Here is a 17,511-nt window from a genome sequence, read left to right as displayed (position 1 = left end):
ACATGAGATGTGCATGTCATACTCTGAAGTATGGCGCAAGCTCCGGGGCTGAACCTTCTTTATACACTGCAGGTGCTAACTGTGTTATACAGCCATTACCTGCCGCTAGCTGCAGTGATTGATTACCACCGCATCATCTAAGTGTTTCGATAGAAATAAGGGCCTCTTCTGTCATCCCATTATTTCCCACCTCTTCTCCGGGACACTTTGTAGAAAGCCCACTTTTGAAGTATGAACCCATTAGATGCTCTTGTCTATCATGATGCTGAGGTCTATAAACAACGCGGCATCTAAGCAGTTAGATCACATAAATATTTAGTCATTTTTTTGTAGATCCGCAATTAATTTTGTGACATTCTTGTTTTCTAGGGGAATATAATTTGACGTTGATTGTCTTCAACAAGTACGAGAACAAGTCTCTGGTGATACCTCTGCAGGTTCAAGGATCCTTGATCAATTTAACCATTGTTACCAATGCCGCGGTCTTGGTCAGAGAAAAATGGGTCATTTTTCGGGCAATCTCTGAACCCTCACCATTTGGTGTCCTCTACACTTGGGACTTAGGCGATGGCACCTTCCACTTCAATACCAGCGAGCCGGCGTTGAATCACACATATGGCAGCATCGGGATGTACAATGTCAGTGTCTTGGCTGTCAATAATATCAGCAAGGTGTGGGCAATGAAGACGGTCCATGTTTACGAGGAGATAACTGGATTGTTTGTGACCTCCGATGAACCAACAGAGAGAGGCCTACAGACCTTTATTAATGCTTCGGTGGAAACTGGGGACAATATCACGTGGAGGTTCAGCATGGGCGATGGAAATATATTTGAGGGCAATGAGCCTATGATGAACTATACCTACTGTAAGGATGGAAATTACACGGTCAACGTAACGGCCAGCAATGCGGTCAACTCCTTGTCTGAGATTCTTCAAATCCGTGTGTATGTCCTACAGGTGCTTAAGATCGAGCCCTCTACTTGCATCCTCGAAAATGCAAATGTCACACTGAAGGCATATGTGACAGGGGATTATGAACACTACACCTTTAACTGGACCTTTGGCAATGATTCCTCAAGTGTCACCATTTATGGTGTCCCAACAGTAGAATATGACTTCTCGACAAGTGGAATATTTCCGCTTGCCCTTATACTCTCCAGCGAAGTAAATAAGGCTTATTATTACACCAATGTTTGCATCGAGCCTGAAATAGTCAACGTCACCTTAGTACCAGCTCAACATTATATAAGTCTAGGCAACGAGAGCCATTTTCAAGTCATAGTCTTTCCAGCCTACCAGTACCGATACGTTTGGGACTTTGGGGTTAATAGTTCTAGATATAACGGTGGGACTGAAGTGAGCTTCTTGTACAAAGTTCCTGGTGTGTATCAGGTAACAGTGTCTGTCTTCAACAATGTCTCCTTCCACAATGGAACTGCATTGGTTGACGTTCAAGAACCTATTGAGACCATCAAAATTGAACACAACGGGACACAATTTTTGGAAGTAGATCAGTTATACTTATTTTCGGCTGTAGGAAGTGGGACTAAAGTTCAGTATCACTGGGATTTTGGGGATGGTTTCACTATTGAAAGTCAGTCTGTTGCTTATATCTACAACATCACGGGGAGCTTTACCATCATTCTAAATGGCTTTAATGGTGTAAGTAGCTGTAGAACCCATATGAACATTACTGTCAAGACGCGAATATATGGACTAACGATGAACGCCACCCGGACGGTAGTTCCTCTGAATGGTTCTGTCACCTTCTCAGCCTTCGTCCATTCAGGAGATGATATCCGATATTCCTGGATACTATGCGATCGCTGTTCTTCTATATTTTGTAATTCCACCATCTCGTACACTTTCCGCTCTATCGGAACATTTAACGTCATAGTGACAGCTGAGAATGAGCTTGGTTCCCTCCAGGATAGTATAGTTATCTACGTACTACAGACCATTGAAGGCCTTCAGATTACGACAGGTGATTTGGTCAATGATTGCTGTTTCCCAACCAACAAGAGCCTTCCTCTACAGGCCACCATCAAAGATGGGACCAATATTTCATATAGCTGGTTTATCTTAAAGAATGACAGTCTAATTCAGAGTGGCGCAGGCAAAACCTATCAATTCTTGAGCATGGAACCAGAAACTTACACCATTGTCCTGAAAGCAGTCAACATGTTGGGAAATAGCAGTGTCAGGATCAGTGTGGTGTTTGTGGAAACTCTTGGCCAAATTCAACTCTTGGCATGTCCTAATCCGGCAGCTCTTAACACAACTGTCAACATTACGATGAGTTTAAGCAGTGGGTCCGGGGTGATGTACACTTGGTATCTCGAGGAAAGTGTGGTTTGGTTCACTTACGAATCCTACATCTTGTATAATTTTCAAAGTCCTGGCCCCAAGGAGGTTCTTGCTGTTGCCAACAACACATTAAGCTCCATCAACGCAACAATCACAATTTTTATTCAAGAGCCCGTTGGAGGATTAACCATAATGAGCTTGGACCATAAGGGAGATTACGTGCCCACCGGGACTATCTTGTACCTCACCAGCAGTGTTCAGCATGGTACAAATGTGTCATGGACCTGGACTATCCCTGGTGGGAACATTGATGGAAACATGGCCATTGTTCCTTTCGATGAAGCAGGGTTTTTCACGGTCAGTCTTAATGCCTCAAACAACGTGAGTTGGGAATTGGCTTCCAAAAACATCACGGTGCAAGACAAAATTCACAATCTGAGATTGCACGTTAGCAAAATGGTTGTGGAACCTGGGGAGTTAGTCACCTTTAACATCACTTTGTCTGCCGGTTCCTCAGTTACCTATGAATTGACCATTAATGGAGACTTCTCCATTGTTCTTAATGGTAGTAGCTACACGCACGAGTTTACCAAAATTGGTGGCTATCCAGTGACTGTGGTGGCTCATAACCAAGTGAGTGAAGAACGGGACACGGTCATGATATCTGTTCTTGAAGCCATACAGAACCTGAAACTTGTAAACTGTTGTGAAGTTGCCATACCAGCTAGGATCGAGAAGAACTTCAGAGCAGAAGTCAGTCATGGATCTCTTGTTGCCTACACTTGGCTTTTTGATTTGCAGGGTCACCCTGCCACTAGTTTAGCAGGTAGAAACGTGACTTATATCCCAGCGGGTGCTGGAAGTCTCACCATACACATCAGCGCCTCCAATGCTTTGGGTAGTCAGAACATCTCAAAGATGATAAAAGTCCAAGAACTGATTGTAGGCCTCAGTTTGGTCCCAGTCAACGCGTTTGTGAACCGAAGTGTAACTTTTAATGCCGTTGTACTTCCTAGTCCTCTGGATGTTAGATTTGTGTGGTCTTTTGGAGATAATAGTTCTTCTTTGGTGACATATTCATCATCTCCGAGCCATATTTACCAGACACCTGGAGACTTTAGGGTGAGGGTCAATGCCTCTAACCTAATTAGCTTTTGGGTCTCTGAAATAACTGTGACCACTCGAATCCTTGAGTGTGAGGAACCTGAAGTTCAACTGGAGCTGCCTACTCAAGTGATCATGAGAAGATCCCAGAGGAATTATATCGAGGCTGAGATCAATCTCCGCGAATGTATTAGCTACCAAACGAAACACCTGTGGGAGATATACAAGGCGACTAGCTGTCTACACTACCACGAGTCCGATAAGGTCCACCTTCTGAATGTTGATATGAGCCGACCTCAGCTGGTAGTGCCCAAGTTAGCTCTCGAGATCGGAGACTATTGCTTTGTGTTTTCTGTGTCCTTTGGAGACACACCGTTGTCGAGAAGCAGTTATGCCAACGTTACCATGTTACCTAGCAGGTTGGTGCCCATCATTGACGGGGGATCCTATAGAGTTTGGTCAAGTAGTCAGGATTTAGTAATGAATGGCAAGAAGTCCTATGACCCAAACCTGGAAGAAGAGGAACAGACTCCCCTCTCTTACAAATGGTCATGTACAACAATGGCAAAGGTAAGCAAAAATTCCTTGAAAAATGCTACTTAATGTGTACCTATGGTGGAACAAACAGAATTTGTACTGGGAGACATCACTGTGAATAAACCTAAGACTTTTATAGCATATCCATAGGATAGATGTGATGAACGTGGCAACCAACCCAAGTGGTGAGGTGACACATGGCTGCCTTTTTCAAGCAGAAAATAAGGCACCGGCACATGTCTGCATGTCTCCTCCCTTATGTGATTTACAAAAACAGGCGAGTAAGCACGCCAGCTGTCTATTCACTCTCCACCTGAATATAGTGATTTGTGGCTATCCCACTACCCAGCTAGGGAGCCCACAGTTCTCTGCATAGAATACATGGGTCCCATGTATTACATGTTTCTGCCATACGGCATGGATATAACCGGGTGAATGTGTCCAAACATGTGCTCCTGGTAAAGACTGATGGCGGATAGTCCGACTATTAACCTGTTTGAAATAAAGCTTTAAAGAATATTGTCCGCCATCCATCTTTATCAGCAGCGCAAATTTGGACACATACAGTACAGACCAAAAGTTTGGACACACCTTCTCATTTAAAGATTTTTCTGTATTTTCATGACTATGAAAATTGTACATTCACACTGAAGGCATCAAAACTATGAATTAACACATGTGGAATTATATACTTAACAAAAAAGTGTGAAACAACTGAAAATATGTCTTATATTCTAGGTTCTTCAAAGTAGCCACCTTTTGCTTTGATGACTGCTTTGCACACTCTTGGCATTCTCTTGATGAGCTTCAAGAGGTAGTCACTGGGAATGGTCTTCACTTCACAGGTGTGCCCTGTCAGGTTTAATAAGTGGGATTTCTTGCCTTATAAATGGGGTTGGGACCATCAGTTGTGTTGTGCAGAAGTCTGGTGGATACACAGCTGATAGTCCTACTGAATAGACTGTTAGAATTTGTATTATGGCAAGAAAAAAGCAGCTAAGTAAAGAAAAACGAGAGGCCATCATTACTTTAAGAAATGAAGGTCAGTCAGTCTGAAAAATTGGGAAAACTTTGAAAGTGTCCACAAGTGCAGGGACAAAAACCATCCAGCGCTACAAAGAAACTGGCTCACATGAAGACCGCCCCAGGAAAGGAAGACCAAGAGTCACCTCTGCTTCTGAGGATAAGTTTATCCGAGTCACCAGCCTCAGAAATCGCAGGTTAACAGCAGCTCAGATTAGAGACCAGGTCAACGCCACACACAGTTCTAGCAGCAGACACATCTACAACAACTGTTAAGAGGAGACTTTGTGCAGCAGGCCTTCATGGTAAAATAGCTGCTAGGAAACCACTGCTAAGGACAGGTAACAAGCAGAAGAGACTTGTTTGGGCTAAAGAACACAAGGAATGGACATTAGACCAGTGGAAATCTGTGCTTTGGTCTGATGAGTCCAAATTTGAGATCTTTGGTTCCAACCACCGTATCTTTGTGCGATGCAGAAAAGGTGAATGGATGGACTCTACATGCCTGGTTCCCACCGTGAAGCATGGAGGAGGAGGTGTGATGGTGTGGGGGTGCTTTCCTGGTGACACTGTTGGGGATTTATTCAAAATTGAAGGCATACTGAACCAGCATGGCTACCACAGCATCTTGCAGCGGCATGCTGTTCCATCCGGTTTGCGTTTAGTTGGACCATCATTTATTTTTCAACAGGACAATGACCCCAAACACACCTCCATGCTGTGTAAGGGCTATTTGACCAAGAAGGAGAGTGATGGGGTGCTACGCCAGATGACCTGGCCTCCACAGTCACCAGACCCGAACCCAATCGAGATGGTTTGGGGTGAGCTGGACCGCAGAGTGAAGGCAAAAGGGCCAACAAGGGCTAAGCATCTCTGGGAACTCCTTCAAGATTGTTGGAAGACCATTCCCAGTGACTACCTCTTGAAGCTCATCAAGAGAATGCCAAGAGTGTGCAAAGCAGTCATCAAAGCAAAAGGTGGCTACTTTGAAGAACCTAGAATATAAGACATAATTTCAGTTGTTTCACTTTTTTGTTAAGTATATAATTCCACATGTGTTAATTCATAGTTTTGATGCCTCCAGTGTGAATGTACAATTTTCATAGTCATGAAAATACAGAAAAGTCTTTAAATGAGAAGGTGTCCAAACTTTTGGTCTGCACTGTACATTCGGTTTCACCATCATGTTCAGTCTTTGGACCCATTTCCTGCAGCAGCTGATCCAAGCTTTTTGCATGTTGTTTAGTTGCTACAAAACAAGATGAGCTTTCCTCTCCCCGGTGCACCCATGTTTTTAACCAGTTAAGACCCTATATTTGCGCTTTTTTTTGCTCTCCAGGTTTTCTACTTCTATGGATATGCCATAAACATCTGACATGGGACAACTTTATTTCATAGGGAGCAGTATTATAGTAGTTATATTCTTGTATATAGGGGCAGTATTATAGTAGTTATATTCTTGTATATAGGGGCAGTATTATAGTACCGTAGTTATATTCTTGTACATAGAGGCAGTATTATAGTAGTTATATTCTTGTACATAGGAGCAGTATTATATTAGTTATATTCTTGTACATAGGAGCAGTATTATAGTAGTTATATTCTTGTACATAGGAGCAGTATTATAGTAGTTATATTCTTGTACATAGGGGGCAGTATTATAGTAGTTATATTCTTGTACATAGGGGCAGTATTATAGTAGTTATATTCTTGTACATAGGAGCAGTATTATAGTAGTTATATTCTTGTACATAGGGGCAGTATTATAGTAGTTATATTCTTGTACATAGGAGCAGTATTATAGTAGTTATATTCTTGTACATGGAGCAGTATTATAGTAGTTATATTCTTGTACATAGGGAGCAGTATTATAGTAGTTATATTCTTGTACATGGGGCAGTATTATAGTAGTTATATTCTTGTACATAGGGGACAGTATTATAGTAGTTATATTCTTGTACATAGGAGCAGTATTATAGTAGTTATATTCTTGTACATAGGGGCAGTATTATAGTAGTTATATTCTTGTACATAGGAGCAGTATTATAGTAGTTATATTCTTGTACATGGAGCAGTATTATAGTAGTTATATTCTTGTACATAGGGAGCAGTATTATAGTAGTTATATTCTTGTACATGGGGCAGTATTATAGTAGTTATATTCTTGTACATAGGGGGCAGTATTATAGTAGTTATATTCTTGTACATAGGAGCAGTATTATAGTAGTTATATTCTTGTACATGGAGCAGTATTATAGTAGTTATATTCTTGTACATAGGGAGCAGTATTATAGTAGTTATATTCTTGTACATGGGGCAGTATTATAGTAGTTATATTCTTGTACATAGGGGACAGTATTATAGTAGTTATATTCTTGTACATAGGAGCAGTATTATAGTAGTTATATTCTTGTACATAGGGGCAGTATTATAGTAGTTATATTCTTGTACATAGGGGCAGTATTATAGTAGTTATATTCTTGTACAAGGGGCAGTATTATAGTAGTTACATTCTTGTACATAGGGGCAGTATTATAGCAGTTATATTCTTGTACATGGGGCAGTATTATAGTAGTTATATTCTTGTACAAAGGGGACAGTATTATAGTAGTTATATTCTTGTATATAGGAGCAGTATTATAGTAGTTATACTCTTGTACATAGGAGCAGTATTATAGTAGTTATATTCTTGTACATAGGGGCAGTATTATAGTAGTTATATTCTTGTACATAGGGGCAGTATTATAGTAGTTATATTCTTGTACATAGGGGCAGTATTATAGTAGTTATATTCTTGTACATAGGGGCAGTATTATAGTAGTTATATTCTTGTACATAGGGGACAGTATTATAGTAGTTATATTCTCGTACATAGGGGGCAGTATTATAGTAGTTATATTCTTGTACATAGGGGACAGTATGATAGTAGTTATATTCTCGTACATAGGGGCAGTATTATAGTAGTTATATTCTTGTACATAGGGGGCAGTATTATAGCAGTTATATTCTTGTACATAGCGAGCAGTATTATAGTAGTTATATTCTTGTACATAGGGGCAGTATTATAGTAGTTATATTCTTGTACATAGGGGCAGTATTATAGTAGTTATATTCTTGTACATAGGGGACAGTATTATAGTAGTTATATTCTCGTACATAGGGGGCAGTATTATAGTAGTTATATTCTTGTACATAGGGGACAGTATTATAGTAGTTATATTCTCGTACATAGGGGCAGTATTATAGTAGTTATATTCTTGTACATAGGGGGCAGTATTATAGCAGTTATATTCTTGTACATAGCGAGCAGTATTATAGTAGTTATATTCTTGTACATAGGGGGCAGTATTATAGTAATTATATTCTTGTACATAGGAGCAGTATTATAGTAGTCATATTCTTGTACATAGGGGACAGTTTTATAGTAGTTATATTCATGTACATAGGGGACAGTAATATAGTAGTTATATTCTTGTACATAGGAGCAGTATTATAGTAGTTATATTCTTGTATATAGGGGCAGTGTTATAGTAGTTATATTCTTGTACATAGGGGGCAGTATTATAGTAGTTATATTCTTGTATATAGGGGCAGTGTTATAGTAGTTATATTCTTGTACATAGGAGCAGTATTATAGTAGTCATATTCTTGTATATAGGGGGCAGTATTATAGCAGTTATATTCTTGTACATAGGGGCAGTATTATAGTAGTTATATTCTTGTACATAGGGGGCAGTATTATAGCAGTTATATTCTTGTACATAGGGGGCAGTATTATAGTAGTTATATTCTTGTATATAGGGGCAGTGTTATAGTAGTTATATTCTTGTACATAGGAGCAGTATTATAGTAGTCATATTCTTGTATATAGGGGGCAGTATTATAGCAGTTATATTCTTGTACATAGGGGCAGTATTATAGTAGTTATATTCTTGTACATAGGGGGCAGTATTATAGTAGTTATATTCTTGTACATAGGAGCAGTATTATAGTAGTCATATTCTTGTACATAGGGGGCAGTATTATAGCAGTTATATTCTTGTACATAGGGGCAGTATTATAGTAGTTATATTCTTGTACATAGGGGCAATATTATAGTAGTTATAGTCTTGTACATGGGGGCAGTATTATATTAGTTATATTCTTGTACATAGGAGCAGTATTATAGTAGTTATAGTCTTGTACATGGGGGCAGTATTATAGTAGGTATATTCTTGTACATAGGGGCAGTATTATAGTAGTTATATTCTTGTACATAGGGGCAGTATTATAGTAGTTATATTCTTGTACATAGGGGCAGTATTATAGTAGTTATATTCTTGTACGTTGCAAGGACTGCACAGCTGCAGAACTTCCTTGCTCCTACCAAGTACTTTCTGCTTTGGTGCTCATATAAAATAAAAATATGTCAAGATAATTTTTGATTCTAATAGATTTTTTTGTGTCCCCCATTTTAGAATTTTGAAAGTGCAACTTGTAATTCAGAAGTCACTTCAGAATTTGGTGAAATGTTCATACACAAGTCAAAGCTGGAGCCAGATATGGAGTACACATTTTTTCTGACTGTCAGTAAACCCGGAAGACATCCTGAGTCCACCAACCAGACAGTAAGTGACTAATGAGATTGAGAAAAGGGTTTTTATTCCATGAGTCAAAGCCGTATTATAGTATTTATATTCCTGTACATAGGGGCAGTATTATATTAATTATATTCTTGTACATAGGAGCAGTATTATAGTAGTTATATTCTTGTACATAGGAGCAGTATTACAGTAGTTTTATTCTTGTACATAGGAGCAGTATTATAGTAGTTATATTTTTGTACATAGGAGGCAGTATTATAGTAGTTATATTCTTGTACATAGGAGCAGTATTATAGCAGTTATATTCTTGTACATAGGGGCAGTATTATAGTAGTTATATTCTTGTACATAGGGGCAGTATTATAGTAGTTATATTCTTGTACATAGGGGGCAGTATTATAGTAGTTATATTCTTGTACATAGGGGCAGTATTATAGTAGTTATATTCTTGTACATAGGGAGCAGTATTATAGTAGTTATATTCTTGTACATAGGGGCAGTATTATAGTAGTTATATTATTGTACATAGGGTCAGTATTATAGTAGTTATATTCTTGTACATAGGGGCAGTATTATAGTAGTTATATTATTGTACATAGGGTCAGTATTATAGTAGTTATATTCTGGTACATAGGGGCAGTATTATAGTAGTTATATTCTTGTACATAGGGGTAGTATTATAGTAGTTATATTCTGGTACATAGGGGCAGTATTATAGTAGTTATATTCTTGTACATAGGGGCAGTATTATAGTAGTTATATTCTTGTACATTGGGGCAGTATTATAGTAGTTATATTCTTGTACATAGGGGGCAGTATTATAGTAGTTATATTCTTGTACATAGAGGCAGTATTATAGTAGTTATATTCTTGTACATAGGAGCAGTATTATAGTAGTTATATAGTAGAGAGATATTTAAACATTTTTACTTGCAGGTATTAATTAAGAAAGGCAGCGTTCCCATCGTGTCTCTGAAGTGTGTGTCCTGCAAGGCGCAGTCTGTGTATGAAGTAAGCGCTAGCTCCTATGTTTATCTGGAAGGATCCTGCACTAACTGTCAGGATGAAGCGTGGTCTGGGGTAAGTTGTGCTCTCTGCTTCTCAGAAGTCTGATATAACGATCCTAGGTGTGGTATACGGAGCATATTTGGTGTTACATTCCTTGTCTGTCCTGGCAGAGATGGACGGCTCAGAGCTTCAGTAACAAGACCTTGGTCCTCAACGCCAGCACCACAACCACAGGAGACCGAGAGCTGAATCTCGTTCTCAGACAGGGGGTGTTAAAGGATGGAGAGGGGTACAAGTTCACCCTTAATGTCAGTGATCCCAGCATGAAGGAAGAGGGCTTCGCTTCCATAGATCTGCTCCCCAATAGTCCACCCTCTGGAGGAACCTGCAGAATCTTCCCTAATGGAACCATACATTCCTTGACGGACACAGTTCACTTTGATTGTACAGGTCAGTGCCTTCCATTCCCCATGGATTTGTATGTCCTGCTCTACAACCATCTCCCCTTATGTAATCTTCATCATCTTTGTAGGGTGGAGAGATACAGAAGACGAGGTATCTTTGGTGTTTATCCTGAGGGCCAAGCGCTGCCGTGGTGGTCACTGCGACGACTTCTGGGTATATAAGGGCAGCCGGTCAGAACACATCACCTTCCTGCCCGTTGGCTACCAGGAGTCCAACTTCATGGTGGAAGTGTCTATACTGGTGCAGGACCAGCAGGGGGCAACAGCAATGGCCCTAAACCAGTAAGTGGATTCAGCACACAACCGTCATGGCGGTAAGATAGACTGACCCCGCCATGTAATATTTCCTTTCATCTTTATCCGGTATAGAACCATGGAAATTTTGATGCCAGTCCTCCCAGATGGATTTCATAGCCTGGCAGACTGGTTACAGAACCTGACGGAGTCCCGCTTGCAGGGTCTATTGAAGCAGGGAGACCCCCAGCATGTCGCCGAGTACGCCTTGGCTCTCATTACCGTCCTGAATGAGGTACATAATTAACCACGAAAATACCAATCTGTATGTGATGCGGTCAAATTGTTTCCAGATTACTGGAATTTCTGGTTGGTTCTTCGATACTGCGGCATCTCATCTGCTGGATGCCAGCCTTACTACTTTAACCCCTTTTTATTTTTTTGCGCTAAGTGCCGTGGAAGGGGGAAAAAATAAAGACAATTCCACCATTTCCTTTTACGTTTTATTTTTAAGGCATTTGTTGTGCTGTAAAAATGAAGTTCAATTACAGACGTACCAAAAATTGGTGAATTTTTATTTTATATATGTAGTAAAAAAAGTCAAAACTGCATTAAAAAAGAAAAAAAAGTCACCACTTTCTGAGATCCGTAACCTTTTAGTCTCCCGTCAGTGGTTCTCCATGATGACTTGTTCTCTGCAGGGCGAGCTGTATTTTTCTTTATGACTTTTTTGGGAGCGTACAGCATTGTAATCACTTTCATTGCATTTTGTTAGAGAGAGGCGACAACCAGAAACGTTCGATCATTTTTCTCTCTATATGACGTTTACTATGATTAATTTAGTATTCTTATAGATCATGGTCATTCCAAATAAATACTTTTTATCCTACGCCTCATTGGGGGACACAGACCGTGGGTGTATGCTGCTGCCACTAGGAGGCTGTGTCCCCCAATGATTGGCTCGGAGAAAAGGATTTTATGGTGAGTACACAAAAATCCCTATTTTTTCTTCTTTTTTTTTTTAAACTAGGAAAAAAAGTGATTATAATTTTTATCATTGTAATATTTTTATTTACTTTTCCACTTTTCATCTTTTAGTTCCTTTAGGGAGCTTGAAACTGTTATCTTTTAATCACTTCTATATATTGCAGCATTTATTATATACATTGGTCTCATATGAAGCCTTGCCTGTGGCTGGGCTTCATAGGAGTACCAAGATGGCAGCCATGGGAATCTTCAGCAGGTCCCAATCCCATTGGCCACCTGTATTGCGAATCGTAAATTCCATTGCCGGAAACTGACTGCAGCATTTAAGGAGTTAAAATCAATGATCACAGCTAGCTTCAATCACTACGGTTAGAGGCCAGTTGTATTACCGACTCCATACATCCGCGCCCGGTGTTGTGATGTACATGGGTTGCGTGATACCCTGTATACTGGTTATAGCTGAGTATTGCTATTCAAGATGTAAGGAAAGCTGGACATCAAGTACTTAATTTCCCTACAGCGCCTCCGCAGGGAAAATGAAGCATTACACGGTTCCAATTGAAATCATTGAGCCGTCCAAGGTATATGCTGGGTCATCTCCAATGAGAGACATTCTTTGTAACTAGCTCTACTAAAAAGGAGACCCTCTTTATTAGCTCAGAACACCCTTATTTTCTGGACATCCCCTCTAAATGTTCATGTGGGTCCTTTTTGTTCCCATTAGTATGAGCAAGTCCTGAGCAAACATGAAGGGGCAAGTGATCTGAAGCTGGGGATCGTGCGCAAGAAGATAACGGATGCCCTCATCTCTCTGAAGGTGAACACGGTGGATGACATACGGCAGATTGCGGCAGCCCTCGCACAATGTACGGTAAGTAGCACGGGCATTGACACGGCAGCCATCGCATTGGTGGAGGCTGTGATTTCGGACCACTAGACATTTCTTGAATGGGCTCCGTAGACAGATCCATCCCCTTTGGCACGGCTCAGAGACCTCCATAACTGAAATGCTGGCAACTTGATTAGTCTTTCATCAAATCAGCAATCTCTGCGTCATGTCAAAGGGCTTTGATTTAGTCTTTGTTCACACCACAGAAGAATGGGAAAACTCGCGGCGCGTATTCTGGACATATCCATTACTGCTTCCTTTGCCTTCAGGTGGCCAGTAAGGAGTTGGCGTGCGCGTCTTGTCAGCGGGAAACACTCAGCAAGCTGGAAGCCATGATGTCCATCTTACAGAACGAAACAACGCAGGGGATGATGACGCCGACCACCATTGCATACAACATACTGAACATCATGGGTAAGGAATACTCTGTAAAAGGGTCTTTCTCTGTATTTTTTTTAGGTTAATAGCCCTGAAACGCTTTAGGACATGTGACGTATATTTTTGTCATATGTCGTGTCCATGCCTTTGAAGTGATCTCACACGCTGAGCCCGCATGTTTCCTCACACATGATTTAGTCAGATATCACGTGCCTTTAGTAGCTGCGGGTGGATCAATTTTTATGGCGGAAAAAAATTAAGCCCTAAATAATACAGGTCTCGGAAAATGGCGACAAACGCAAAACAATTTTTTTCATATAAATTTCTGATTTTCTTTTTCACCACTTAAATAAAAAAAAGCTATACATGTTTGGTATCTGTGTACTCGCACTAACCTGGGGAATCATATTGTCAGGTCAGTTCTACCATATAGTAAACGTGTTAACTAAAAAAAGCAAAACAACAGTGGAATTACACTTCTTTTGCAATTTCACCGCACTATCCTACAATTCTAATTGAAGGTATTTGCTAATATTACAATTATTACACCTGCGACACATTGTGATAGGATACTGGAGATGGGAAAAGCCCTTTAAGAATGCAGCCACCTAAATTTGGTTGGGAAATCTGCAGCACTTTTAAGTCCCCTTTGTATTTGTACCTTTGAGCTTTCTCATTTATGTATTGCAGGAGACGTCATCCATCTTGTGAACACCAAGTCCTCCGTCCACAGCGGAGGGCAACTGTGCAAAGCCCTGAACAACGCGACCGTGGCCTCCGAAGCCTACAATCTGTCTTCAGATCTGATGAGGATTTTGATGAAGTCCAGGGTTCTCAATGAGGAGCCTCTGACCCTGCAGGGTGGGGAGATCTTGGCCCGGGGCAAACGTTCAGATCCCCTAAACTTGCTTTGCTACAGTAACAGGACGGGCTGCCAGTTCTTCATTCCTCAGGGGTTTAACAGCACCTTCCCCGACCTCACAGACATCATCCAGGTCATGTTCCAGGTGGACTCCAATCCGTACCCTTTTGGGTTCATCAACAACTATACCGTCTCCACCAAGGTGGCCTCTATGGAGTTCCAGACTAGTAATGGCAGCCAGATCCCGGTTGAGAGCTTGGATTCTGAGAAGGCCATCACGGTTAGCGTTGCCAATAACACTGGCGTCGGGAATATCACTGCTGGCCTGGCCAACATTGAGAGCCGGCGCTCGGTGAAGGTTGACCTCGAGGCGGAAAGCAGTAATGAGAACGCAGGACTTCACATACAGATCACTTACACAGCGCAGGATGGTGAGCAAATCTTTACGGAGTTTAGTTGTTTTGTTTTTTTTGGCTACAGAGCTCCAAATCCATCTCCTACAAGGTCATAGAGATACATCGTAGCATTCTGTCTGCCTGCGTGACTCTGTCCCCTTTTAGGTCTGTATTGTGCATGCTTTCCTCCCTATCTACAGCCTGTGTAATCTGCCCTCCATGAAACATTGGATGCTTTCCCCCCTCTGCACACTCTGATTTGATGTGCGCAACCTCCTTCCTTTGCTGCTGCTATTTTTAAGGTAGGTTTGACACATCCATGTTTCTTGGTCGGAATAGGATTACGATCCCTGGCCTCTGGTCTTTGACCCAAATTCAACAGCCTTATAGTTATTTATGAGGCTATTGCATTCAGATCTGGAGACCTTCGGCCAGTCCAGACTTAAAGGCACATATTTGCACCATGTTTCATGGATTTCTGAATTCGGCCTAATGCTGAGAAAAGAAGGAAGAGCCAGGAACAGTGTTCTTCCTGATCTATGTCAAATTCAGCAGCACAACCAGCTATGTGAAGGAGTTGCACAGACTCCACAGCAGCAAAATGTTAGGGAATATTTAATGAAGACTTTTAGAAAGCTGCATCAGTTTTTACTTAAGAAGCAAATAAAAAATAAAAAAAATGTCAATGTGATGTAGTAATTGTATTTTTACTGTCTCTTGCAGAGAGATATAAAGACAGTGAAGCTGAGCCATACATCTCGGTGTATCTACATGAGTCCGGCCATCCCAACCAGTACAACTACAGTGACATGAAGCAGATCAGCGAGGCCTCGCTCTCAGGAGATGACCACAAGCTGTACACGTTCTTCATCGCCCCATCGTAAGAGAATATTCACACGACCTCAGGGTTAATGGTCCTGTCCTGTGTGGGGTGGTCCTAGATGGAGGACCATAAGAAGTAGATTTTTTAATGTTGTCTGTTTTAGAGATGGAAACCTGACCAAGCGCTACTACCTGAACATCACAAACCATTACATGTGGTCACCGGTGGACGTGACAGTGGGCCTGTACACCTCCCTTTGTCAGTACTTCGATGGTAATGAGATGAAGTGGAAGACAGAGGGCGTCGTACCCCTGGAGGACACCAGACCGGACCAGGCTGTGTGTCTGACCCAACATCTCACGGCTTTCGGTGCCAGTCTCTTCGTCCCACCCCACTCCGTCAACTTCATCTATCCTGTAAGTTTCCTCTTACTATGGCCATGTGATTAGATCTCTGAAAGGGTTAATCCTATCTTCATAGATGGACATTGTCGGATAGTGCTTGCAATAAACACTGATATATAGTGGAGTACCCCTTAAAATGGGTATTACCGGAAAGTACTCGTAAATACAAGCAATTTTGCAATTTGCTGCTTATTAAAAAAAAAGAAAACAAAACACAGCCATTCTTGAAGTATTGACACTTTTCATTTGTTTACAGCTTGTTGCCTAGGAGACCGACCACTGATGCTTTCTAGCTTGTAAGCACTTCGCTGAAGCTGGCCAGATTTAGGAGATAGCAGCGGTCTCTAAAGATCCTGTCCAGCTTCAAAACAGCGCTTACAAGATCAATACAAAAGAGCATGTAAGCACTGTACATGTTCTGCTGTCTAGCAGCGGTGGTCGGTCTCCAAGGCAACGAGCTGTAAACAAAAGAAAAGTGTTAATATCTTAAGAACGGCTGAAAATTTTAATACGCAGTAAATTGCTAAATTTCTGGTATTTACAAGCCCTATCCAAAAATACTCATATATGAAGATGTTATTAACCTTTTTAAGGAGTACTCCACTATATATCACTTATCCACTCGCACTGACAGCTGTTTACATTGGTACCATAGACTTTGAATGGAGCGGCAGGGTGGATGCATGACCCACTATTCCATTCAGCTTCTCCCAGGCTAGGGTAAAACAGGGAACATGAGTCCTCTACTCCGGCGTCTGGTAGGGTCCCGCCATTCCAGATTAGTGGAATTTTTCTCTGCATAGATAATTATTGTAAAACACAGAAGTAGCTGTCATTACTATTGCTTTTATTGTAGCCTCCTCCTCCCGGGATTAACTACATTGTGCTGCTCACGTGTGCCGTCTGCTTCGCCACCTACTCTGTGGCCACCATTATTGTCCACAAACTGGACTTGCTGGATGTCAGTAAAGCCGGGGTTATTCCATTCTGCGGAAAAGCTGGATTTTTTAAATATGAGGTTCTGGTGAAGACAGGATGGGGCCGAGGGTCTGGTGAGTGCGTCTATATGAGTGCGTCTGTGTCATTGTGTATATGTGTCTGTGTATACGAAAAAATAGATTCGGCACTCCAAGATGGATGCAAGGAAAACGTGAATACGTGTGTAAAAAAATATATAAAGTAAAAATGTTTCCAACTAAAGTATTCATGTTTTCCTTGCATCTATCTTGGAGTACCGAATCTATTTTCTCATTACTGTGGAGTGGAATCCTATTTGTGTACCCATCCCCAGAAGACGTGCCGCGTAGCGTTTATTGCGTACGTCAGTGTATATACATGTGTGCGTCTACCTCTGTGTATATACATGTGTGCGTCTACCTCTGTGTATATACATGTGTGCGTCTACTTCTGTGTATATACATGTGTGCGTCTACCTCTGTGTATATACATGTGTGCGTCTACTTCTGTGTATATACATGTCTGCGTCTACCTCTGTGTATATACATGTCTGC

At 41.0% G+C, this 17,511-nt stretch overlaps 1 protein-coding gene across 1 annotated transcript in view; it reads left to right on the top strand.

Annotated features, from left to right (window-relative positions):
- The window catches only part of PKD1 (polycystin 1, transient receptor potential channel interacting), a 104,552-nt gene that overhangs the window by 60,580 nt on the left and 26,461 nt on the right, over nucleotides 1-17,511 (top strand). Inside the window, exons 14-25 of the mRNA XM_077274462.1 lie at nucleotides 370-3,983; nucleotides 9,431-9,580; nucleotides 10,493-10,636; nucleotides 10,735-11,014; nucleotides 11,097-11,310; nucleotides 11,398-11,557; nucleotides 12,974-13,120; nucleotides 13,408-13,552; nucleotides 14,207-14,809; nucleotides 15,497-15,653; nucleotides 15,760-16,012; nucleotides 16,857-17,052. Of these exons, the coding sequence (XP_077130577.1) occupies nucleotides 370-3,983; nucleotides 9,431-9,580; nucleotides 10,493-10,636; nucleotides 10,735-11,014; nucleotides 11,097-11,310; nucleotides 11,398-11,557; nucleotides 12,974-13,120; nucleotides 13,408-13,552; nucleotides 14,207-14,809; nucleotides 15,497-15,653; nucleotides 15,760-16,012; nucleotides 16,857-17,052 (6,063 nt within the window). The remainder of the gene's footprint in view (nucleotides 1-369; nucleotides 3,984-9,430; nucleotides 9,581-10,492; nucleotides 10,637-10,734; nucleotides 11,015-11,096; nucleotides 11,311-11,397; nucleotides 11,558-12,973; nucleotides 13,121-13,407; nucleotides 13,553-14,206; nucleotides 14,810-15,496; nucleotides 15,654-15,759; nucleotides 16,013-16,856; nucleotides 17,053-17,511) is intronic.

This window comes from Ranitomeya variabilis, chromosome 7, assembly GCF_051348905.1.
Source record: "Ranitomeya variabilis isolate aRanVar5 chromosome 7, aRanVar5.hap1, whole genome shotgun sequence".
Classification (NCBI taxonomy): Eukaryota; Metazoa; Chordata; class Amphibia; order Anura; family Dendrobatidae; genus Ranitomeya; species Ranitomeya variabilis.
Note: the sequence above shows the minus strand (reverse complement) of the source record. Positions and strands in the feature narration are given on the sequence as shown.